Below are 23,740 nucleotides of genomic sequence, written 5' to 3' on the forward strand. Positions count from 1 at the left end.
CCAGTGGGATGAAACTTTTTCTTTTTTGTTAAAGAGGAAACACCAGTTATTTATAGCAACTGAAGGAAATAATGAACGGTTGCAAGAGCCACTGAATAAAATGCCACCAAGTAAACAGTCATATAAACAGTCATTTTTGACAACAGAAGCATGAGATGCTCAGGCAGACTGGGTCCCAAAGCTAGGTCAGGTCATTTTAGGAACTTCAAGGCTGTTCTCTTAGCCTGCCCTGCATGGAAAAATTTCCATCAGGAAATCACAAAGCACGGCAATGGGCAATCTTAGTCTGTTTTTGCATCACATCAGGTCATTATTCACAGCAACCCTGACATCCAGTCTCAGAGCTGCACTGGGGGCCTTGTCAGATTTAACGCTCAGCTAGCATTTACACACGGGATTAAAACAGTGACTTTGAGGACCTTATTTCTAAAAACACTGTCAACATTCGAGGTCATGTCATTTGGTCTTTTGTTTTTGTTTTTCTCTTGGTTGTAGAGAGTGCAATGTGACACCCTGAGAAATACTATTACTTTGCATTGTCAATTTCTTTAACCCCTACTTTGTTCACTTAGAAACAAAACTTTTTTGGAGCATTTGTTAGTAGCTAATATAGATCTGGATTGTACACAAAAATAGAACTAGGAGTGGTATAGAAATACGTATGGTGTACACATATGGTTTTTTATACAGACAAATACATATCTTGGTGAAAAAATCTTCCATGAAAGGTCATCTATTGCTCAAAACTGTTTTTATCAAAAATGTGTAAGGATCTTCTCTAAGAGACTTTACACTACATTTTCCACTGGGGAGTGCAATATTTTCTAGAAACCACCTCTGTTTTTCTTTTTATCATGGTCACAATGACAAGGAGCCCTGGCTTCCATAAGTTACCTACCCAAATATAATCAAAATGTAAAGATATTTTTAAAAAAACTTTTGCTTTCTAACACTATCTCATTTGGCACATTTGAATTCTTCAAAGCTGACAATCTGAAAAATTTCTCAAGTGTTGACAACAAAACAAACATCCAAATTTCATCATTTGATTCATTAAAGTCACTTACCCGGCATAATAATGTTAGAAAAACCCAACTTCCTTGTTATGGAAACTCCATGAGAAAATACTGATGAATATTCTCTTCTGATTTGTTCAATGTCCCCATGTAATAGTTGTAGGGAAACTGCTAACCCTAAAACAAACATAAGATCACACAATCAAAAAATGGGATAAAAATATCATGAACAGAAACACAAATCTATGGCATCCTTGCTTAAGTTAAGGACTAATAGTCTTACAAAATCAATAGACACTATAGCAATAATTTTCAGATAATACTTTTCCAACTTGATTACCTGAATTCTTCCATGTAAGAAGGGTTGCTGCCACAAGGAAATAATTGGACAGAACACTAACAAACCTGACTTTAGCACCATCACCCTCTTTCCCAGTGCCCAGACAGAAACCCCCTGCACCAACATGCATTCCAACAATCGACAGTGGCTACCTGGATCTAGAAGACACTGATATCCAAAAGGGAGTCCCAATTTTTCTTTTTCCATAAGGCCTCTGAATAATTACTTACCAAGATCATAAAAATGAACATAGACCTGAAGACATATAATTCAAGGATTTTAAGACTATGCATAATTTTTCTCAAAATTGAAGTAAAAGGTGATTAAAATACAACGAAGATTATATTCTCATTAGTATTCAGAGTCCAATATTTAACTTTATTTTCTACTGAGAAGAATTTAGGTGGATACAAGACACTAACAAACAAAAGAGAATCTAGTCAGTAAGGTAGTAAATTATCTGTTTTTTTATTTTTTATTTTTCTGGTATTACCACAGTGGGATGGATAGAAAATGAATGACTCTTTTTTCATACCCTGTTTCCTCAGCTCTCAGGGAAGAACTACAGAAAGGAATATGTTTGCTTGTAAATTGCACGATCCTATTTCTCTTTCAACTTTTTACTTTCTTCTCCCTTTTCTTTTTTATTATTTAAAAACAAACCTCTTATCTACATGAGTGACAGAAAATTAAACCAAAGATACCTTAACTTGTAAAACATTTTCAGCTGTCATTAACCTAAATTACTCAATTTTGAAATAACATTTTGATGGTAAAGTCAAGAGGATAACAAAATCTATACTTCAAAGACCCTCCAACTACATCATTACTTACTAGACTCTTTCGCTCAATGACATACATATTACATGCAAATTATCATTCCCCATTTGTAACTGACAATATTAAAATGCTATCTATGAACACAGTTCATAGAATGCTACAATCATGCTGGAATCAAAAAGAAATGCAAAACATTACTTGCTACACATCTAGACTAGGTTCTTCCTTTCATCCTTCCAATAGTATAAACAAACAACAATAAAAACAATGTTTTGTTGGCTTGCTTGCTTGCTTCCGAACAGCAGATAAGACATTAGGAAAATTTGCTTTAAAAAAAATCAGTAGGTTTTCTAAATTCCTGCTATGAGTGAGACCATCCAGTATTTTTCTTTTTCTTTCTGGCTTATTTCACTGAGCATGATCCCTTCCAGCTCGATCCATGTTGCTGCAAATTGCACGGGTTTATCTTTTTTGATTGCTGAGTAATATTCCATGGTGTATATGTACCACATCTTCTTGACCAGTCATCTATTTTGGGGCATTTATGGGACCAGGAAAAAGACTAATTATAACTATAAACAAGAGACACATTATGGGGGAAGGAGGGGAGAAAGGAGTAGGATCAAAACAAGGGTGGTAGGAATTGTATGGGGACTACAACCAAGATGAAAATGCATACATTGTGCAAAAATGAAAAATGATGTAAAAAATATAAAAAATTTTAAAAAATTACAAAAAATCAGTAGGCTGGGAAAGAAGATGAAGCCTTTCCTGGGATTCAAATCTGACCTAAACGTGGCACACCCAAGGGACAATGACATTAAGAAGAGGATGGGACAGGGTTGCATCACTGTTTCTTCACGCTTCTGGTGTATGTATCTAATAGTGCTTGTGAGAATTAAATTAAATCTGGCAGATGCTCAGGGACTTTAAAATTAAATCTACAGCCTAATTTTACTTCAAGATCCTTTATCTCATTCCCCACCCCCACCACCTGAGTCTAGAGACTGAAAAGAACAGAGGGAGCATCTGTCCTCAGACAGCCACATGGGATGAGGTAGGGAGTAAGCGGCCTGGGTGGTTTTATGGCCACAACAGTCTGGGCACTGCTGGGATATGATTATGTGGCACTACTGGTGCCTTTTAAAACACAGAGGCAGGAGAATAAGGACAACTAACATGAATTAGAATCCATCTGTCCCAGTAGCTATTTCTCCCTGACTCACGCTCTCCTACTACCCCTGTTCCCCTCCCACTTTTGTCCTTTCAAAATACTCACCCACACCAACACCATCAGCATTACCATCAGCAGTAGCTGGTATTTGTAGAATACCAGTGTGTGTCAGTCACGGTACACACTGCTGGGAACACTGGTCAATTCTCAGGTACTCTAAGCAATGTGGAAGAAAATTAAAGATAGAACTAGAGAAAAAAATATTGTAGGGAAGGGCACAAATGTAAACAGATTTAGCCCTTAGTGTAATGATTTCATTTGTCTAGCCAAGAGATAACAATTTGAGGGAGAAGTTGAATGTACTACCATTTTGAGAATGAACAGCTCATACACAGTCAATAACTGAAAAGGTACACTGGACAGAGGGCTTGGTCACAACATATATGAGGCTTTCCAAGTCACCAACTCAGTCTCTATAAAAAACCTCACAACATTGAACAAAGAAACAGTACAGAGTGGGTATGCTTTCAATAAAGCAAAGAAAAAGCATGACATAGAGGTGAATCCACAGGAACAAGTCCACAAAAAGCTTCTGTCATACTATTTCAAACAGGGAAACTCCTGATCCTATTTTTATAGGGTCTAAATTACCATGACTACAAACAACAGGTTGGATAAATCAGTCACTAGAACAATAAGAAATGATGTATTAAGATTAAAAAACAAAAACAAAAAACCTCTTCAACACTACATGGGAATGGTCCTTTTACCTGAGGCTGACTTCAACCTTTAAGGAGTAGTCATGTATGACATGTGTTTACAGGTCAATGCTTTCCCCTCCATTCCCTTCCATGTGAGACAACTTAATTTTACTGTCCTTGCCTTATCTACTATATACAGGGCAGGAGCTGCTCCTAAACTTTGATCCACACACTTTACCTCACTGTTACAATTCAAACTGCCCACACTGGGTAAAGTGGGAACTTTTGGCCTGAGAAGGTGAAAGGTGGGATATATACAATAGAGTTTGTTCTCCAAAGGAACAAATAATCTAATAGATGAATAGAATAGAATATGAAGCAGAATGATTTAAATGCATAATAGGAATTGTAAAATAAGAAAACATTACTGAGGGAATATGAAAGTTCAGGGAAGACTTTTTAAAACAGGGACTTAGATAAACTATAAGGTGAATAATTAAGTTATTTTTTTTAATTTCACAAAATACATCAGTAATGTTTTACGATTACTTTTTTTCTGGCCCTTACTAACAGTACCAAAAATGAAATTGCTAGGGAAGAAATGTTCGCTTTATTGGAAGAAACAATCATTAAAAATCAATTTTTTTCATCAGCCTAGATGATTAAGACCCAATTGTAATGATTGATGTCTAATTTTAAACAAAGGCATAGTCATTAATTTGGAGCCTGTCACAAAACAACATATTTTTTGTGATTAAGCTCAGCTCACAGAGCAATCGTAGGGAAAGACTTTGTTTCTATTAAACCAAAGTACAGCTGATTATTTGGTAGCTCTAATTTCATAGGAATAGAAATTAACTCTCTTTATAAGACAATGCCTTTTAAATTCATGAAATTCTGCATGTTTACATAAAAAATGGCAAGCACAGCATGATTTTTAAGTAGGAGGCAAAATTAATTTTAGACTAGATCAGCCATTTTGCCACCAATGAACCAAATAACATGTAACTATGAATGTCAGCAATGCAAAAATGAGAAATAGTGACAAAAAATATTTGACGAATACATGTTGTGATTAAGAGTGCAGTTTAAGTAGTATATTATATAGCTATATGACACTGCCTTAATGTTAACTTCTCTGTCCTTTGGCTTCCACATCTGTAAAATAAAGATAATAATGACAGTAACTCCATAAGTTACTTCAGGTATCATATTGCACAAAAATATTAGCTGTTGCCACTATCACTACCACTGTCACTAATATTAGTATACCATGCCACTGCTCTTATTCTTCACTGCCACGAATATCAACCAAATTTGGTTCTATCAAAAAAAAAAAAATCATGTTTTCTAAGTGACTTACCTACCCAAAGAAAACAATTTCTTTTAGTAGGCATGCCCACTTACCATTCAATTAAGCCAAATAGGCAAGTCTTATGGAAATTTAAATAGTTAAATTGTATGAAAGTTTCAAAGGCAAATCTAACCAACAAGAGCAATACTCCAATCTGGGAGGTTTGACAAGGATGTCACTGGCAAATACAAATAAAGTGCACAAACCTGTATTAAGATCATCAAATTCCCAATGACCTACAGATTCTGGATTTGAGCCCAGATGTTAAGTCAAAGCTCGGAACATTGGATGATTCTAAAATACCCTTGAGAAGACCTTTCAAATGTAATTTGGTATTAGGAAGGGAAGTTACTCCATCTTATTTTGTGATTGTCAATTATAATTTTTCTTTGTTTCTTGTTTGTTTTCCTTTTTCATTCACAAGCTTTAAATTAATTAGGTTTAATTAAGCTTTAAATTAATTAGCTATTCTTAGTTCCCATATTTCTCTCTCCAAAATTCTGGAAGTTGTATAGTCTATCTTTTCAACACAAATAATCGACTTAAATATGAATGTTAATCAACAGATCTATTATCTTCCTGAGCAATTCCAGGAATTTATATCTTTTAAATTCTAATGATATAGTTTGAAACTGTTATTCTTTACAGCCAATGTTTATGTAGAGCTACACTCACATATATCATTCTCTTTATACACTATAACTTCTTGTATTCCTTTCCTTTTGGGTTCAATTCTTTACTCTTGATGATCATCTCTGACTAGTTCTCTCAGTGATTTTGAGTGGTAAATCCTCTCAGTCTTTATCTGAACATTTATTTCATTCCCATTTTTAAATAACAGTTGGTGGCCATTACTATACTTACCTGTTAAGGGAGATACTATGATCAAAGTTGGCCTTTACTTCCAGCATTTAAAAGATACTGTTCTGGGATATTCAGACCGCTATAACTGCTGCTGAGACTACTATTTCTTTTTTGGATAATCATTGTTTTCTCTCCAGTTTGTTTTGTCTTTGCGGTTCCATAGTATGAATTTATTTATTCTGCTCGTGACTTTGACTTCTTTTATCTGAGGATTCATATCCTCAGTAAAAGCTCTGCAGATTCACAATCATTTCTTTCCAAATATTACAGCTTTTATATGTACTCTATTTGAGCCTTCTGGAATTCCTACTAGATGCATGTTAATCGTTTTCATTAAATCCTTTCAATCTCTAAGATGTTTATTCAGGTTTTCCATGGCATTTTCCCTTTGTGTTACACTTCTGGATAGAATTTTAAGCTATAATATATAGATTCTCTTTTCAATTGTGCTCATTTTGTTTTAAAACAGCCCACTGGTTTTTTAAAATGACTTTCTCAAAAGAATTTTAGAAGTTCTGCTTAGTTCTTATTATCCCCTAGAAACACCATAGAGACAAGGATTTTTCACTTGATCAGTTAAATGTTTTATCACTAGTGTCTTGAAAAATACCAGATATATGGATGCACAACATTTTTTGATGAGTGTATCTGAAAACTCTCCTTGTTATTTTTCATCATGTTTTCTCTTCGTGGGTATTTTCTACCTCTTATTTACTCCTATCCTTATAATTTTTTACCTAAAATTCTAGGATGTCAAAATTCCTGTTTGTTGAATCTGCTTCATTATTGAATATTTCATGATTGATTATTGCTATTATCTTATAACTCATCTTCAGGGGGTGTTTCCACCTCCCCACACCACACAGATCTACCATGTACCATGGGTGTAAAAATGGCAATATAGAGTGGTCATACCCATACTTTTTTCAGACTACTCAATTGGGGCTTTTTTTCACATTAAATTTCATGGCAATGGATTTTTCCTTGAGCTAATATAAATTCAAACCACTGGCAGAGGGTTGGAGTTTTGATGTCTCATGAGAGAATCATGCACATTCATCACCTTTTTAGACAATTAACAGCTCTTTCAGGGTCAGTGTGAGGAGTGGCTTCTAATGTCACTTGTGCATATCTCAGTGCCTGACTCCCATAAGAAATCTAAAATTTAAGCCCTGAATTATCATAGGGTCTATATTCATGTCCCCCTCTTCCCTGTCAGAGCATCAATTTGAGTGTTCACCCTTTTCGTTGGGACTCTCTCTTCATGCCACTAAAATTTCCCTTTCTTTCTTTGAACTTTGTCTTTCAGCATTTTTACTATAAGTCTGGCTGTAGATACCTTTCTGTTTGTAATACATAGAGCTATTGAGTTTCATGGTTGTGTACATTGTTTTTTTTCCATCAAATTTAGGAAATTTTCTGTCAGTATTTTCTTCAAATATTTTTCTTGTTCCTTTCTCTCTCCTCTCCTTCTGGTACCCCCATTTTGGATATATTGGTGCACATGATAGTAATTCATATCTTTTGGAGGTTTGATTTATTTTTGTTCACTCTTTTTAAAAAAAAATTTTTTCTTCCAGAATATTCATTATTTCAAGAACTTAATTCTCCACATATTCTATTTCTCATAGTCAGTTCCTTTCATGAGAGTTTTGGAGTTTTCTCCCTGTGTGGAAAACCTCTCCCTATGGGTCAAATCTCTGACCCACTGATTCAGAGCTGGAGGTAGAAGAGTGGCCATTCTTTAAAGTTACAGCCCTGCTTCACAGCAGCATTTCACAGTGCGCTTTTATGAGCAAGGAGCTAGGATGGGGCTGTAAGCTTTATCTTCTCAGCTTGCCTCTCTTCATGTGGAACCTCTTATCTAATGAGTGAGGTGACTAATTCTCCAATATTCTCAGCCTTCTGCATCTAGGGTGTAACCACTGCTTTATGAATAGGGGATGGAAGGAAAAAAAGGGATCCATTGACCTCTTAGCCACTTTTGCCAGGAATTTAGCAACACAAAGGAAAGAAGATCAGAGATGCTGGCAGCGGATAATGCTAACTGGAATAAGTCACATGGAGAAAGATCATTATTGGTTGGTGTCACTTAAATGTGGAATATAGAGGAAACCAAAGTAAGGGTCAGATAAAGACAAGCTTAAAAACCAACCCTTGAAAGCTGATTACAAAACTGAAGCATGCTGAGGGGGAGTGGGGCCAAGAAGAGATAAGAACAAAGAAGGAAGGGAGCACAGTGGACTATGGTGGTGGGCAGTGTTTTATGGCTGGTGCACTATGGTGGCTATACCTGGAGATACCAACAATAATGTAAACCAATGTTATTCAATTAAAAAAGAAAGAAAAAAGGTACTGGCAGCCTTTGCCTCCTGTTCAGATACCATATCCCTTGACGAGCTGCTAAGTAAGAAGGAGCCCTATCTTCTTGGGGACATGTGCCTCGAGTAGGACTTCCATAACTGAGCAAGGGCAGGTGGGATAGAAGAAGTGAGCTGTGGCACAAGTGACAGTGATTATTCTATTCTTATCAAGATATAGCAGTTATTCTGAAACTCTGAAAATGCTATTTTTTTTAAGATTTTATTTATTTATTTATACAAGAACTGGGGTACAGGCCAGAGGCGTGGGAGGGTGAGAGAATTCACCAGAGACAGTGTGGAGTAGAACAGACAGAACAACCAAAACACTGCTGAGGGGAGCAGTGGGCGAGACAGGAGAGGTCTGCCGCACCATGTGGGTATCTCACTGGAGGGCTGGGAATCGAACCCGTGCTGCAGATGATGCGGACAGCTTCACAGCGCTGTGCTCAACCTGCAGTGCCAACAGGGAGGCCCTGAAAATGCTATTTCTTGACAGTACTTGCATACTTTGTCTTTGGGAGGTGGGGGTGAAGGGTAAAACACAATTGCTAGGACTTTTAAACCTGAACTGTAAAATTATGAACACCATGACGTGTCAGCAAAATTTCTTCAAGATGATACTATTAAATTCTTTTAGAAAACATCTTCAATAAAAATTGCGAATTTCTGAATACTTAAGGACCTCATTACTATCAGGGCAAGAATTTTTAATTCTATTGTGCTTAATTAACAAAATCTATCACCAAAGATTTGTTTTGTGAAGTAGAATACTGTATGTTATTTCTAAAAGGTAATAATTGACTTTTCAAATAAATATAATAGAACTAAATTATAACCTATTTATATACTAGACCCTCATATAAACTATTTGAGTCCAACTCAAAGTCATAAAGAACTTGGAGGGGTACATCTTGGCTACATTAAGCAGAAAAACCTTGACAGAAACAAACGATGTTTTTATACAGGGAGGTCAGAGACACGGTCTTAGATCTCTGGAACAGAGAAACAAAGGAAAGAAAGCAAGCCAAGTGTCTAGTGTGATTGGTGTTAAGTGAGACAACACTGTTGGAAAATAAGTCAACAGATCAAAACCCAGCAGCATTAGAAAGAAACAAGAGAGCAGAAATGAATCAGGTTAGATGAAGAAATAACAAGGAATCGGTGTCATATCAGAAGCCTATTAAATGGTGTGTTAATTACCTGATAGAGGGAGCCTCCTTTCTTAAAGAATGTACCTAGCAGGACCAGATTATCCCAATGACAGCTGTCCTTAAACACTGTCATGTTGGAAGCCAGAACCTTAAGTTTATTAACACTGCCATTGCTCAAATGTGGGGATATATATTCTCATTCTGATGCACTTTCAAGTCAATTAAAAATGAAAAAGCAATAAAATCTCTCTCCTTTCTTAAGAGTCAGAGCTTGGTGTCTGACTTTCAATAATATATTATTATTCAATTATTAGTATTATTCAATCTGTCAATATACCTATGGATGACTGTTTGCTTAAACAACATCACCTCTTCAAAGATGCAATTTTGATACCACCAGGGGTAGAGGATAATCAACACTCTGACCAAGGATCAAATTCCAAAAATCACCTCGTGAGATCTTTGAACAGGTAACCTGATTCACTGGCATGCCTACATTTTAACATGGAAAAAGAATAAGAATATCTTCTTATTGTTATTCTTAATAATAAATTTTTGTTCTTGTTCTTATTCTTTTTTTTTTTTAAGATTTATTTATTTATTTATACAAGCACTGGGTACAGTCAGAAGCGCGGGAGGGTGAGAGAGTTCACCAGAGCCAGAGAGGAACAGAACAGGCAGAGTGATGAAATACACTGCTGAGGGGAGCAGCGGGTGGCAGGAGAGGTCTGCATGCCATGTGGGATCCTCGCTGGCGGCCGGGGATCGAACTGGCGCTGCAGAGGCTGCAGGCAGCTTCGCAGCCCAGAGCTCAACCGCTGCGCCACCATGGGAGGCCCTTCTTGTTCTTATTCTTAATAATAAATCATCTTGTGATTATAACTGTTACTCTACAAATCTGAGTTTTCAAAGTTCTGAGAAAGTGCTTGTATTTTCTTTAAAGAAATGATTAACCCATGGCTAAGACTTATAGAGAAAATACAACTAAAGCCATATATGGTAAGTAAGGATGAATGTCAAACTACAGACAGAAGAGATAATCTGAAATTGGTAACTTTTATTGAGTCTTAACTATAAAAGAAGTTACTGATTAGAAGTGAGGGTTAGACAGGGAACTGTTGGCATACAGTAGAAACGATAGTTTAAGAGTGAATGAGACCACTCAGAAAGAATGAATAATTTCTTTTTTAAGAAAGGAGAGTACTTACCTTAAAAATTTCTATACTTTCATGTTTTAGGATAACACCTCAAAGGCATACACTGACAATTGTGTTAAGATTAAAAGGGTTTTCTTTGTTTGCTTTTTAATGTAACTATTACCATGTATTTGTAATTTCTCTCACAACACAAAGCACATAGTGATCCACTAGGAAAAAAACACTGTTTTTAATATGTATATCAAGCATAGCATATAAGTGTAATTTAATATTTCATTATTTCAATTTATTGAAATACTTTCTAAAGGCTACAGTTTAGTGATAGACTACAAATATTTCAAACGTTATTGCTAGTGATTTTAACTGAATTAAATATAATCAATTTAAACACCAAAATTAAATTCTAATCATTGCTTTCATTAGCTTATAATTTGGCATTGGGTTTTAAAAAAAATACTGTAGGAGGCTTTAAAAATATCTTAGAGCACAGTTTAATATCATATTTTGAATCATATCTTTTCTCACTGTCATTAAAAAAGAATGGCTTAGATTAAAATAAATGAAAAAGATATGACAATTGCATGCACTATATCCTGGCTTTTGTTTACATAAAGAACATTCAGAAAATTATCAAAATCTGAGAAAGGTCTATAGGTCAGATGAAAGTATTATTTCAACGTTACCCTACTCATTTTGATAACTGTACTATAGTTATGTTACCAAATACTGGAGTAAGCAAGGGTAGAAAGAAAACAAACTGCAATCTGTTCTCAACTGGTTCAGAGGGAAAAATACATTTATGTGTGACATATATAAATCTATATATGTGTGTGTATGTTTATGTGTGTATGTAAACATATATACACATACATATAGACACAAAAACATCAGAAACCCTGAATTAATCCTTAGGAGTTACTCCAATTCAGTAACTTTTGAGAAATTAGGAATTGTTTGTACCACTTTTGCAACTTTTATTTAAGTAAAACGGACAATAAGAAACTTTAAAAAAGGGCCTCCCTGGTAGCCTAGGGGTTAAGTCTCATTGCTATCACCTCAACACCCTGAGTTCAATTCCTGGCCGGGAGTTAACGCACATGGCACAGCAGACCTCAGTTCTTCTACACAAAAATAAATAAAATCTTTTAAAAAAGAAACTTTAAAAGAATAAAAAAAGAGAGCATGGCTCAGTAAGTAGGAAATTAAATGATCAGAAAGGTCACACACTATATTTCTAGCCAATAGGTGGTGCCAATAGGTACCAGTTTTCATTTCAGAGAGAGCAAAGTTTCTCAATGCATCATTAAAAATCAGAATCATTGTTATAATCCAATAATCATTGTTATAATTCAATAATACTGAAATAAATGACTCATAACTCTGTGATGATAACATGTTCAACACCCCCAAATTCAATCCAACTCTCCCAACAGGCTCCTTCCACCTCATTGTCTACTTCCTATACAAAGTTAACCTACTCTCCTCTTTACCTAGGTAATTCCTTTTAACGGTCTGTGGGGATTTAAAAGTACAGTTGGCAGGAATGCAACCATGTGCCATCAGTTTATGAAGGTAAAAAAGAGGATTGCAGAACTGATGTGATTAGCAAATATGTTTTCTTCTAGTTGTAAAAGACACGTGCAAACTACAGGAAACAGGATTTCGTAAGTACACAGAAAATATGAAAACAATTCTAAAGTTTCTCTTAGGAAACACTGAACCAGAGCCAACTATTTCTACATAATTTATTTCAAGTCATAAACCTGAATTTGCCTCAGTAAATCATATGGGCTCAGTCTTATTTCACATTCCTGGAATTCAACTGCTAAAGTCTATCAGAGGTGACATTTACAACAACCATTTGCTCAACAAACATAAACCAGGCTCCTTCTAATGAATATTTTTAGAATTTCAAATTCTTACAATATTGCTTTTGGATTTTAAAAAATCCCACAGAGCACAGACTTTGAAAATTTAGAATTATTTAACCTAACTAAACCTAACCGCAGAGATATATTAATTCATTTTTTTTATCTTAAAGTTAAATAGATCACTTGCAATTTTATCCCAGCTTCTAAACTCAACAAGGAGTGATTAATGTACCTTTGTAACATAAGTCGTAGTTAGAAGGGAAAAAAAACAGTTAACTAGAAGAATCCCTTTATCTATTAAAGAAACAAGATTATAACTCCAAGAGATAGGAAGACATCAATGAAGCATAAAAGGCCTGGAAATTAGGTGGTAGAATCCATTTCTAAAACTAATTTCAAAGTTTTTTTTCTTTCTTTAGAACCAGTGGCCACGAAATAAGGAAAAGCGGAGGAAAAAACAATACTTTGCTGAGTGAACTCAATTCTCTTATAAACATTTGACTGCATGTTTCCATTTAATCAACAGTTCCCTGGTCCAAGGAAAAAACAGTGGAAGTCAACAGTTAACTATTAGAATCACTTGAACATTAAGCACCCCAATTTCAACTTCAATTTTGTGTTTTCTTGCTTCCCCCTCTATTTTTAAGTAAGTCATTAGAATGCCTCCTTTCCAATAATAAAGCCAAATAGCTCTTGAGTACTTATCTTCTGTTCTTATAGAATTGTCTTTCCTCAAGAAGGGTAATAGATAAAGGTAAGGGTAGAAGCTTATGGAAAGGTAAAGGGTTGGCTGGCTGGTTGACTCATTCATTCATTCATTTATGGTTTGTTTCTAAGCTTTCTATCCCTAGAGCAGTATTTTGGAATGGTGAGACTTAGGACTGGGGTTGTCCTGGCTTAAAATGGTAAGATGGGATTAGACAGAGTCCTGACCAATAGAAAACAGATGCTGGCTGTGAATCATGCTTGAAAGGAAAAGCAATGAGAGGGGCTGAGTCATAAGAACAGAAGAGCAGGCAGTGCTTTGTAGTAGAAGCAATATATGAAAAGCATGCACTTGGCTGCCTGGAAATCTAAGTATCACCTAGAAGGCAGCAAAATGGAGGCTGGTCTGACAAAGAGAAGGAAAACCCTTCACATAGAGCTGTAGCACACTTACAAAGATGTAACAAGTATACTTTCATTTCATTACAATAGCTGTAAGCAGAAAAGGTGACATTTAAGGAATAAGGTAGCTTGGATCTCACTTTATGGTAATCTCCCTCAGGAATCCACTAAGAATAAGTAGTCAGTCAGTCAATGCAAGTGACAAAGCACGTATAACAACTGTGAAGTACATATCATTACTTGGAGATCTTCTCAAAGAAATAGAATATGCTGCCCTCCCTTCCTGGAATTAATCTATGTACTCAGAAGGATGGCAATTAAATTGAAAAGACACTGAAAAAGACAGTATCAAATCAGCGCAGAGTCAGAGGAAGAAACAAAGGGTAGGAAGGCTGTCAAGACACGACTCCAGTCTATAAGAAGAGTGAAATTTGTGACTTGGCTTCACTGAAACTCTGACCCCTACCAGCAGTTTCATAGCATACAGCATCTGTTAAGTTAGGGCTCTACCTGGAAGTATAAATGAAAGCCTATCATGAAAAACTTCATGGTGATTTAAGAAGCAACTGGGTAACTCCTCAGAGTCAGATGAAAATAAATTTAAGCAACCAAACAACCAAGGATTTGGAATACAGGGGGAAAGGAAAGGCTTGGCAGTCAATAGGACACAGGAAATAAGTTAAGTATACTTCAGTCAGGTTTGCATCTATGATGGTAGTGATGGAAGGAAATAAATGGGGAAAATCAGAAGGCTGGGGTTGGCTTTATATTTACTAAATCAAACAGGAAATAAATGCCAGTAAATTAAGAGTAACAGACCTATGGAGGAGAAAGAACACGATACATAACGGCTCTAGACTCCCACTCACAATTAGTGGGCAGATGGAAAGCAGCAAGTCATAATGAATTTGTTTGTGAGGCATGAAAATAACTTAAAAAAAAATCCTTTAAGACAAATCCAGAGCAGCACTATGTAGCAGAAATAAAATACAAGCCACCAGTGACACTGAATTTTTCTAGGAACCACATTTTTAAAAAGGCAACAAAATGTTAGTAATTTAGTTTATGTAACCTACATCTCCACAAAGCTGTTTTTCAATATGCAATCAATTCAAAGTTGTCAATGGGAAATTTTATGCTATTTTTATTGTACAGAATCTCTGAAATCAGGTGTATATTCTATTATTACAGCACAACTCAGTCCTATACTGGCCTCACATCCGGTACTCAGTAACTCATGTGGCTAGTGATACTGAACTGGACAGTCTTGGTCTAGAATATATTTAATAACATAAGGTAGTCATGGCATCAGGGAATATCTGAAGTTCAAAAGGTTTGAACAAAACTACTGCATTTGGTTAGAAGCTGGCAAGCTAAGTTTTAAAAATCCAGCAGTTCTAAACTTCTTACTGAAGGTACTCAGGGAAATGCAAATCAAAACTACAATGAGATACTATCTTATACCAGTGAGAATGGCACATACTTAAAAAAAACTAGCAACAACAAATGTTGGCGAGGTTGTGGAGAAAAAGGAACTCTCCTGCATTGCTGGGGGGAGTACAAACTGGTCCAACCACTATGGAAAGCTGTGTGGAGATTTCTTTTTTTTTTTTTAAATTAATAAATGTTATTTTTATATTCCCCATACAATTGCAATCCCCCCATTCTGACCCCAATCCCTCCCCTCCCGCCCTCCACCCCCCAAAAAGTGTCTCTGGTTCATAGTTTTTGTTGATTTTGATTTTCACTTTCTTATAGTTATTCATTTTCCTGGTCCCTTATTTAAGTATTCTAGATTCCTGCTATGAGTGAGACCATCCGGTATTTTTCTTTTTCTTTTTGGCTTATTTCACTGAGCATGATCCCTTCCAGTGCCATCCATGTTGCTGCAAATTGCATGTGTTTATCTTTTTTGAATGCTGAGTAATATTCCATGGTATATATGTACCACATCTTCTTGATCCAGTCATCTATTTTTGGGCATTTGGGCTGTTTCCAAAGCTTAGCTATTGTAAACAGTGCTGCTATAAACATAGGGGTGCAGGTGTTCTTTGGAATTGATGTTTCTGTGTTCTTTGGGTAAATACCTAGGAGTGGAATTGCTGGATCCTGTGGAAGCTCTATGTTTAGTAGGTCCAGAAATCTCCACACAGCTCTCCATAGTGGTTGGACCAGTTTGCACTCTGTGTGGAGATTTCTTGACCTACTAAAGATAGAGCTTCCATATGATCCAGCAATTCCACTCCTAGGTATTTACCTGCAGGACACAGAAACATTAATTCCAAAGGGCACCTGCACCCCTATATTTATAGTAGCACTATTTACAATAGCTAAGCTATGGAAACAACCCAAATGCCTAAAAACAGATGACTGGATCAAGAAGATGTGGTACATATACCATGGAATATTACTCAGCAATCAAAAAAGATAAACACATGCAGTTTGCAGCAACATGGATGGAGCTAGAAGGGATCATGCTCAGCGAAATAAGTCAGAAAGAAAAAGAAAAATACCGGATGGTCTCACTCATAGCAGGAATTTAGAAAACCTAAGTAAGGGACCAGGAAGAAGACTAATTAATACAAAGTAAAAATCAAATCAAAATCAACAAGCAACTATAAACCAGAGACACACTATGGATGGGGGCTGGGGAGAGGAAGGATTAGGGTCAAAATAAGGGGCAGAGTGGGAATTGTATGGGGAATAAAACCAAAATTAAAATGCATACACTGTGAAAAAATGAAAAATGATGTAAGAATTATATAAAATAAAATATTTTTTAAAAAATGAAAAATGATGTAAAAATATATAAAATAAAATTTAAAAAATTAAATTAAATCATCTGGTCTATACCCAATATTAGCAAGTTTAATTCTTTTACAGAAAAAGTGAAGACAGACATACATGACAGTTTCTAAGATATATTGTTACTGCATTTTTTATTCTACTTCTACCATCATCTCATAGTCCTTTGGGACTCTCCCTGCAATAGTTAGTGCAAATTTCTTGTTTATTTAGTGGTAGATGCAGAACTTAGCTTGAATCAAATAAAATCTAAGATACCTCCCCAACTCTTGGGAGAGGGAGGAGAAAACTGACCTCAGCACCCATCATAGCCTGCGGTTGCCAAGAGTATGAGGTGTGAGACTCATGGCTTTCATTAGGCTGAACACAAAGTTTCTGTCTGCAGTTACTTTTCTTTATGGGTCATTTTAGGCTAGCAAGATCTACATAGGCCTAAGAAAAAGATCAGAAATTAAAATTCTGGTTCTTCTACTTGCCAGGCCAACTTGGACTAAAATACAAACATTTTTACATTCAAATTATTTTAACAATCAGTCTTAAAAAATACTGCATTCAGTTCAAATAGCAGCTTACTTAACCTGAAGCTTACATCAATGAATGCACAAAACTGCCTGGTTTTCTTTGCATCAACATGGAATTGAAGGGGACATAGGGAACAAACAATATCCACCAAGTTTTTGTCCAATGACGAAGCTTAAAGGTTTACTATATATAATCTAGATATGGCACATGATGTAATATCTATAATGCTACTAGTATAATACAACTGTGTAACATATATATTAAAATGTTCTATAGTATTTCAGGTCCCTTTTGAACATTCTATAGTATTTCAGGTCCCTTTTGAACATTGTGCATGCATTTTTCTCTGCATGACACTGCTGTCAATATCACTCACCTCCTTAGCCGAGTTCACTATGTGAATCTGCATACTTACTTTCCAGTATAATAATGTTACTTACAGCTCTAGGTAGTGAAGCATATTTGTACTGGACTGCACATACAGATTTCTGTCCATTACACCTATTCCACACAACAGCCATGAATCTAAGCATATCAGTCATTTGCTTTTCAGCAATGAGTAACAATTTAGAGGTTTCAAGACTTGGTACTACTGAATAAATTCAGATATGTGGCTTTGTTTCCAATGAGAAGCAGTACAATTTTAGAGAAAGTTATAGCTACAAGAGTGTCGTAGCATAGGGAAACACATAGAATGTTGACTGCGTGTTTTAATTAAAGTTAGGGAGTAAACAGAGAGGAAAACAAAGACAGATAATTTCCTTCTTCTACAGAAAAAGAAAAGAAAGGCCCTTAAATGAAGTGTAGGGAATGTGTCAGACCCACATACTCACCAGCATTGGAGCCAGTCAAATTATAACGTGCATTCAGCTTTTTGATAATGTTTTCATGGATTTGGTACCACTCACTCTCTGTGTTACACCTAAGAAAACATGGACACTCAGTTACACGTCACGATGCATGAGCTTTAGCAAGGACACCATGGCATACCCATCCATTTAGTAATAACCACCATAAACTAACCCTAAACCTCCCCAACTCTAAGGAGTCTCCTAAAAACCCATTGCAAGTGACAGTCAGTTGTAGCATGGTCACTCAATGGTGAGCAGGAATGCCATACCTGCCTCCCTTTTGCCAGAGGTGGTTGGGATGAACACCTCACAGATTATGAGTTAGCCCCTGCTCCCTAAAATGTCAGACAACAATGCAAGCAGAAGGCAGTGAGACTAAAAGTCAGACAGCATGCAAATCCTCACTATGAACTAAGCTGCATGCTTTGGCTGAGTTATTTACCTTCTCTGTTCCTTGATTTTTTTCAATTTTGAAATGTGAGTAATATTAAATAAGCTAGAACATTAAATAAATTTAGGCTTAAGATAATACCTGGCACATAGTAAATAATATCTGCTAGTTCTCATTAACATATCTATACCTACTATAATAAAACCAATTTTGGCTAATAGCAAATGAAGCAAAAAGAAAAATGAAATTGAAGTTAATGTGAATTGCACAAGCAAAAGGTTGGCAGAATTCACCAAAGGGTAATTCAAGTACCCTCCCAGCTTTTCCATCTTCTGTGACAGCCATAACTACCTTGTCTATTTAGCATGTGTCACTTGCTAGCTTATGTTATCTTTGTCTACATGGTTTAGTTCACCTAAGAGACATTTTAGGTTCTGGAGGATTGGACCTCGGACTGGGTAATATCCCTACCAGGACTTTGATTCCTGTGGGTGCTTAAGAAGTAACAGTTGCATGAATGAATAGACGGATGTGCCCCTGGCTGGCAACTGCAGATAGTTCATAAACATCTGGGTCTATATCCTTCTTAACTGCTATGACTCCTACCAATTAGTCAGGGGAGGACCTCCCTCATCTAAACATTTCATAAATTCACTAACATATCTCATTAACTATAAATGATTCCCTCCTAAAAGTCCTGAAAAATCAAGATTCTATATGCCATTAATCAAAATTTTTGACACTGCAGATTCTTTTCCCCAGTGATTGCATCTGTAGCTGATAATTCACAATTTGCTTAAAAATTTATTTATATCATCACCATAGGCTTTTCCAGGATGAACATGATGGAGATTATTTTCAAACCAGTTAACAGTAGGGTACCAAACACAACAGTGAATCTTGGGAGGTCAGAAAATTAAGATGAAATGAAACCATCCCACCTGTCCAGCTGTAAGATACCATTTAGTACTTTCTGCCTCCGGTTTTCTTATTTCAGCTCAGTGGGGAAGGAAGGAAGATGGTTTGCTTTCTATTAGATAGTTAAGTGACTCCAGAATTCATGCTTTTAACCTACCAAACTCCAAATAAAATCAAAACTTCTAAAGTATGTGACTAGCATATTTTCCAGGCTCAGATGAGGTATTTGTTATATTTTTATATTTGAGTCCCAGATGGGTTAGGAATTCAGACACCTTAGCAAATATAAATTTCTTCCAAATTGTCTCTAATAGGCTCTTCCCTAAATGTTTTATGCAATTCACAGTTCTTCTTAATCCACAGTGACTGTTTTGACTGGTTGATATTCTTTTGGAAGAGTTTCATAATTTATTGAACTGGCATATCTAACAATATTGAATTGGAATATCTAATAATATTCCAAAACCTTGTTTGATGCTTAGAAAAAAAATAAATAAAACTCAGATGATAAAAACAACAAAGAGGAGTACAATTTATTTTTATGAGTGCATGTGTCTCCCATAGGCAGGTTTGGAATTTGTGGTGTCTTCTTCAACTGGCTGCACACTCAAGAGTGATACAAGCACTGCTGTCCCTCCATTTTCCCAATGGCAAGAAAAATACTGCATTAGCTCCTCACACCTGGAAAGACTACTCTAAGAATTGCTGGGATTGTGAGGAATTTTTGTTTTCTTAAAAAGCAATGCCACACAAAAGTATCTGAGATAGAGGTGTGAAGCAACACTCATAAATGTACAAGCTGGTAAACAGAGAGCTCAGGTTCCGCTATCACAGTCCTGACTGCAAATCTGGTTCCTGTTCTTACTAGCTGGATAACTTCAGGGAAGTTATTTAGCTTCTCTGTCCCTTTATATGCAAAACTAAGCCAATGGCATCTGGTTTGTGATTTGGTTGGGAAGAAGAAGTGACTTGACAAATGCAAAGTACTTAACACAGTTCCTCACACATAGTAAGCAACCAGGAAATGGGGGCCAGCCTCATCAGTATAATTTTGAATAAATTATGTTTTATGACTACTAGTAGAGTTTGGAAAGAAGACTATCATGGGCTTAAGTCCAACTGAAGGCTGACATGTGATAAAATGAGTAGCAAGTTTCATTTCTAGTTTCACCAGAAGTTTTCAAGATTTAAAATCAAGGTCACAGATTTTATTCCCCTTAAAAAAGAGGAAGACAGTTTCTGGTCCTAAACCACAGGCTCTAAATAAATCTTTATCAACTAATTAGCAAACATGTGGCACATAAATTCCCAGGCATTGGTATAGAATGGATTAATCCATGAAATTCTGCACATATAGTCAAAAAACAAGCTGAAATGTATAACGCACAGGCAGTAGGTTGATTTTGTAACCTCCACATATGAAAAACCACTGGCATATACTGAATATATTGGACACTATTGCTAGCATTGAAAACTGAAAGCAAACTCATTTACTGAGGTAGCAAGGGGTCCGGTCCTCATTGCAGCAATGTGCCTAAGGCTACAATGGATCTGCTCTGAGGATGCCACTATATGACAACTCTCGATGGCCACACTTGTGGTGATGTGGTCAGAGAGGGGTGACTAAATCTCAAGCATTTTAAAAATCATTTACTTGGGATTTCACATATGAAGTGATTTTATTAGTTCAGTGTTTTGGGTTGAACTATTATGTCATCCCAAAAAGATAATGTTGAGGTCCTAACTATACTTCAGAATGTGAACTTTCTTGATAGAGGGAATGGGCCCTAACCCAATGGGAATGTGTCCTTATAAAAGTGAGATAAGTAGATACAGTAACAAATACACAGATTGGGAGAAAATTATATGAAAATGAAGGCAGTGATCGAGATGCTTCTCCAGTCAGAGAATGCCAAAGATTGCCAGCAACCCATCAGAACTGAGGAGAGAGGCATGGGAGAGATTCTCCCTCACCACCCTCAGAAAGAACCAACCTGCTCACACCTTGATCTGGGACTTCCAGCCTCCAGAACTGTGAGAAAATTAATTTTCTGTTATTTAAACCTCCCTGATGATGAGCATTTGTTAGGGCAACTCTAGCAATCTAATTTATGAAGTAGGAGGGAAATCACTTAAACATCTCTCTCCTCACTCTTGCTAATTCTAATTGATTTACATTACAACTGTCTCCATTTTCTAAGAACAAATCAACCTCCTGGAAGTAGTGAAATATTCCAGTTTTTAAAGAAGTTACTCTACACAGTGGCCAATCCACCCAACTCATAAACAGGTTTATTCTCTGATTTACAATTGTAAATCTACTGACTGGCAAATGGTGATTTGTGGACTCACTTGCAGCAAGTTTATAGATTATTCAGGCTTTGCAGAATGTCTATAAACTCAGCCCCTCCCCACTTGCTCTTATTCTACCCATGTACAGTAGCATTCCCCAGATAGGAGGCATGGGTGCCCCCACACCTGCCCCACTGCCCACCACATCCTTGCTGCTTACATGTACACTTTCAGGACGAGGTCATCTTTTGTCTCTCCAGTCAGCAGATCAGCAATGCTAAGAACTGCACAACCAAAGGGTCGCCGGTACTGGACACTACAAGCATGCTTTTTTTCACCTGCCCCCATTCGACCTGTCAATTAAAAAGCAAACATACTCATGGGGCCATCTGATTAGCACATTATAAATAGATACGCAGAATTACAACATAGGCCATTCCAAATGTAACTGAGTAGTGGAGAGGACTCAGGTTTGGGGCAACAGAAGATGCTGCTTCAGTTCTGGACTCTTCCTCAACCACCTCTCTGTATGACCTTGGGCATATCACTTAAGCTCTGGGCACCAGCTGCCATCTATTAAACATTAAGGCTGAAGTTGATTTCAGGGATGGGGATCCCCCACAAAGGATTCATGAAGACACACCATAAGTTTCAGTATGGGTACTTATTTCATTCCATATTTTAAAAACGATTTCAAATTTTTACTATGAAAGGAAACAGCTTGAGAGCCCCTGAAGGAAAGGCAAGTAAGCATAGGCAATCAAGTGAGCAAACTCTTTGTGTTGACTGTAACTACATTACTGAAACTTCCTGGGGTGTTTTTGACTCTTACATGATTTCAACTTGTATAACTTGCTATATACATATATATATATATTAAAGATTTATTTATTTATACATACAAGAACTGGGGCACAGGCCACAGTTTTGGGAGGTGAGAGGATTCACCAGAGACAGAGTGGGGAACAGAACAGGCAGATCGACTGAAACACACTGCCAAGGGGAGCAGCGGGTGAGTCAGGAGAGGTCTGCTGGGCCATGTGGGTCAACTTCCTGGCCGGGGATCAAACTTGTGCTGTAGTGGCTGTGGTGAGCTTCACAAGTTGCATCTTAACCCCTGGTGCCACCAGGGAGGCCCCACTTGGTATATATTTTTAAAGATGCAATTAAGAATACTGTTTTAATTTGTTTTTGCTCTTTATCACTATTATTTTTGAGGCAGAACTATAGCAAGTTAATGTGATGAAAAATAATGAAAAAAAAAATCTGCAAATCTGTCTGCAGATACTTAGCACTAAGTTGTTCCCATGTGAGTGAAATTCTCCTATAACAAACCCAGACACTTCCAGCACTTCCAAAATCCAACGTTAAATAGATGGAACTATTGCTACAACCTTCATTCATTGATAATAAAGGAAAGCTAACCTCTACAATATATTATTTTCAAAGAAATGCTTATGAATAGCAGCCCGAAAACCTCTCATTTTACCAGTTAGAATGAAAGTGGAAAACTGGTCAAAATAAGTCAGTTGCATTTTAGATGTGCAAAATGCAAGAATTTAAAATATGATGTTTTCATAATTTGATGCTTTAAAATAACTAAAATTCAAATGTACATTTAACATAAATTTTACCGACAAGTACTCATATTTGAATTTTATTTATCAACAAATCACACTTTTACTTACAGAACTGATTTAAACAAATTTAAAGTTTTAGTCACTCATTAAATGGGAAAAAGACAGTTTATCTCTACTTTGAATGTTATTATAGATTGGTATTAGGATGAAATAGAAAAACCATGTATTATCAAAATCATGATTTAGAAGACAATTATTTCTTACTAAAATAATTTCTTTGTAAATGTAAGATGTTAAAGTAATTAGAAGATTTCAGGGAGGAGTATTTCATAGTTATTTAACATCATAAAAGAAATTCATCACTAAAAAAAAAAGAAAAACCAGAAACGCCAAAGATTATTGCCTAGCAATCGGGCAGCTCCTTCTTCCTAGGTGTACACAATGGTGCATGACATGCACATGAGTTCCATTTTCTTTCACCTCTTTCAGTTAGAACCTTGGGG

General features: G+C 36.3%; 1 protein-coding gene across 2 annotated transcripts in view; it reads right to left on the reverse strand.

Moving 5' to 3' along the window:
• Positions 1-23,740, reverse strand: part of DOCK4 (dedicator of cytokinesis 4) — a gene marked incomplete at both ends in the record, with an annotated part of 364,189 nt that overhangs the window by 141,274 nt on the left and 199,175 nt on the right. For both annotated transcript variants that reach the window (XM_084230776.1, XM_084230775.1), the window contains 3 exons: positions 1,068-1,193; positions 18,039-18,127; positions 21,878-22,010. In XM_084230776.1, coding sequence (XP_084086902.1) covers positions 1,068-1,193; positions 18,039-18,127; positions 21,878-22,010 — 348 coding nt within the window. The remainder of the gene's footprint in view (positions 1-1,067; positions 1,194-18,038; positions 18,128-21,877; positions 22,011-23,740) is intronic.

Source organism: Talpa europaea (genome assembly GCF_964194135.1).
Source record: "Talpa europaea genome assembly, chromosome: 3".
In the NCBI taxonomy this organism is placed as follows: Eukaryota; Metazoa; Chordata; class Mammalia; order Eulipotyphla; family Talpidae; genus Talpa; species Talpa europaea.